Source organism: Babylonia areolata, chromosome 14 (assembly GCF_041734735.1).
Source record: "Babylonia areolata isolate BAREFJ2019XMU chromosome 14, ASM4173473v1, whole genome shotgun sequence".
Classification (NCBI taxonomy): domain Eukaryota; kingdom Metazoa; phylum Mollusca; class Gastropoda; order Neogastropoda; family Buccinidae; genus Babylonia; species Babylonia areolata.
In genome coordinates this window covers 34,982,446-34,984,045 of record NC_134889.1, presented here as the reverse complement: position 1 = coordinate 34,984,045, position 1,600 = coordinate 34,982,446, and the positions used below count along the sequence as shown (strand labels likewise).

The 1,600-nt window shown below is 46.5% G+C and overlaps 1 protein-coding gene across 1 annotated transcript; it reads left to right on the top strand.

Annotated features, from left to right (window-relative positions):
* Positions 1-507: 507 nt before the first annotated feature.
* On the top strand, positions 508-852 carry LOC143289699 (uncharacterized). Its single transcript, XM_076598748.1, has one exon. The coding sequence runs from the start codon at positions 508-510 to the stop codon at positions 850-852; it is 345 nt and encodes a 114-aa protein (XP_076454863.1).
* Positions 853-1,600: the final 748 nt, after the last annotated feature.

The following is a 1,600-nucleotide window of genomic DNA, read 5'->3' as shown; positions in this document are numbered from 1 at the left end:
ATCAACAATATCAACAACATCACGAACACAACCAGCAGCAATAACAGCACCAACAAGAACAATCAACAACACCAACAACATCACGAACACAACCAGCAGCAATAACAGCACCAACAAGAACAATCAACAACACCAACAACATCACGAACACAACCAGCAGCAATAACAGCACCAACAAGAACAATCAACAACACCAACAACATCACGAACACAACCAGCAGCAATAACAGCACCAACAAGAACAATCAACAACACCAACAACATCACGAACACAACCAGCAGCAATAACAGCACCAACAAGAACAATCAACAACACCAACAACATCACGAACACAACCAGCAGCAATAACAGCACCAACAAGAACAATCAACAATATCAACAATAGACAAACAAGTGCAGAGAAAGGAGCAACAAAAACAGTAACAAGAACACAATATACATATATATATATATATATATATATAAATTATATATAATGCTGGGAAGAAGGGACTGTGCCCCAGGAGATGCATGACGCCAACATCACTCTGTACAAGAACAAGGGTGATCGCAGCGACTGCGACATCTACCGTGGAATCTCCCTCAGTATCGTTGGGAAAGCCTTTGCCCGTGTAGTCCTGAGCAGACTGCAGTTACTTGCTGAACGCGAATACCCTGAGGCACTGTGCGGATTCAGAGCTGGAAGATCAGCAGTCGACATGGTCTTTTCCTTGCGACAGCTACAGGAGAAATGTCGGGAGCAGAGACGGCCTCTATACGTCGCATTCATCGAACTCACCAAGGCCTTCGACCTGGTCAGCAAAAAAGGTCTCTTCACACTGCTACAGATTGGATGTCCCCCCAGCTCCTGAGGATGATCACGTCTTTTCATGAAGACATGCAGGGCACCGTTCGGCCACGTCAGGCAAATGGATGACGGGCGAATCCCCAAGGACATCCTTTGTGGCGAGCTCGCCACTGGTTCCAGACCTGCAGGAAGACCTGTCCTACGCTACAGGGACGTCTGCAAACGAGACATGAGAGCAGGCGACATGGACCAAGCAGGTTGGGAGGTGATCGCTGAAGACCACAACAGCTGGAGAAGGACCGTGAAGGCATGCGTCCAGAGGAGCGAGGAGTAGAGAGAACAGCAATGGGAACAGGGGACAGAGCGCAGACGGCAGAATCCGTACCCTCTGAGCCAGGTGCGACTTTCACCCGCGACAACTGCAACAGAGCCTGCCGATCCAGAATGGGACTGTACAGCCACAGCAGGCGCTGCAACTCAACAACTTGACTGAACCAGGCGCAGAGTTCCATTGTCTCCCGAGACAGACGGACGCCAACAACACACACACACACACACACACACACACATATATATATATATATATATATATATATATATATATATATATATATATATATATATATATGCATGCATATGTGTGTATGTGTGCTATAACACCAACAATAACAGCAACAACACCAACAAGAATAACAGCAAAAGATAGACGGGAACAGAGACTGGAGCAACAACAACAAGAACACCACCAACACCACCACCAACAAAAACAACAAGAACACCAACACCACCACCAACAAAAACAACAAGAACAC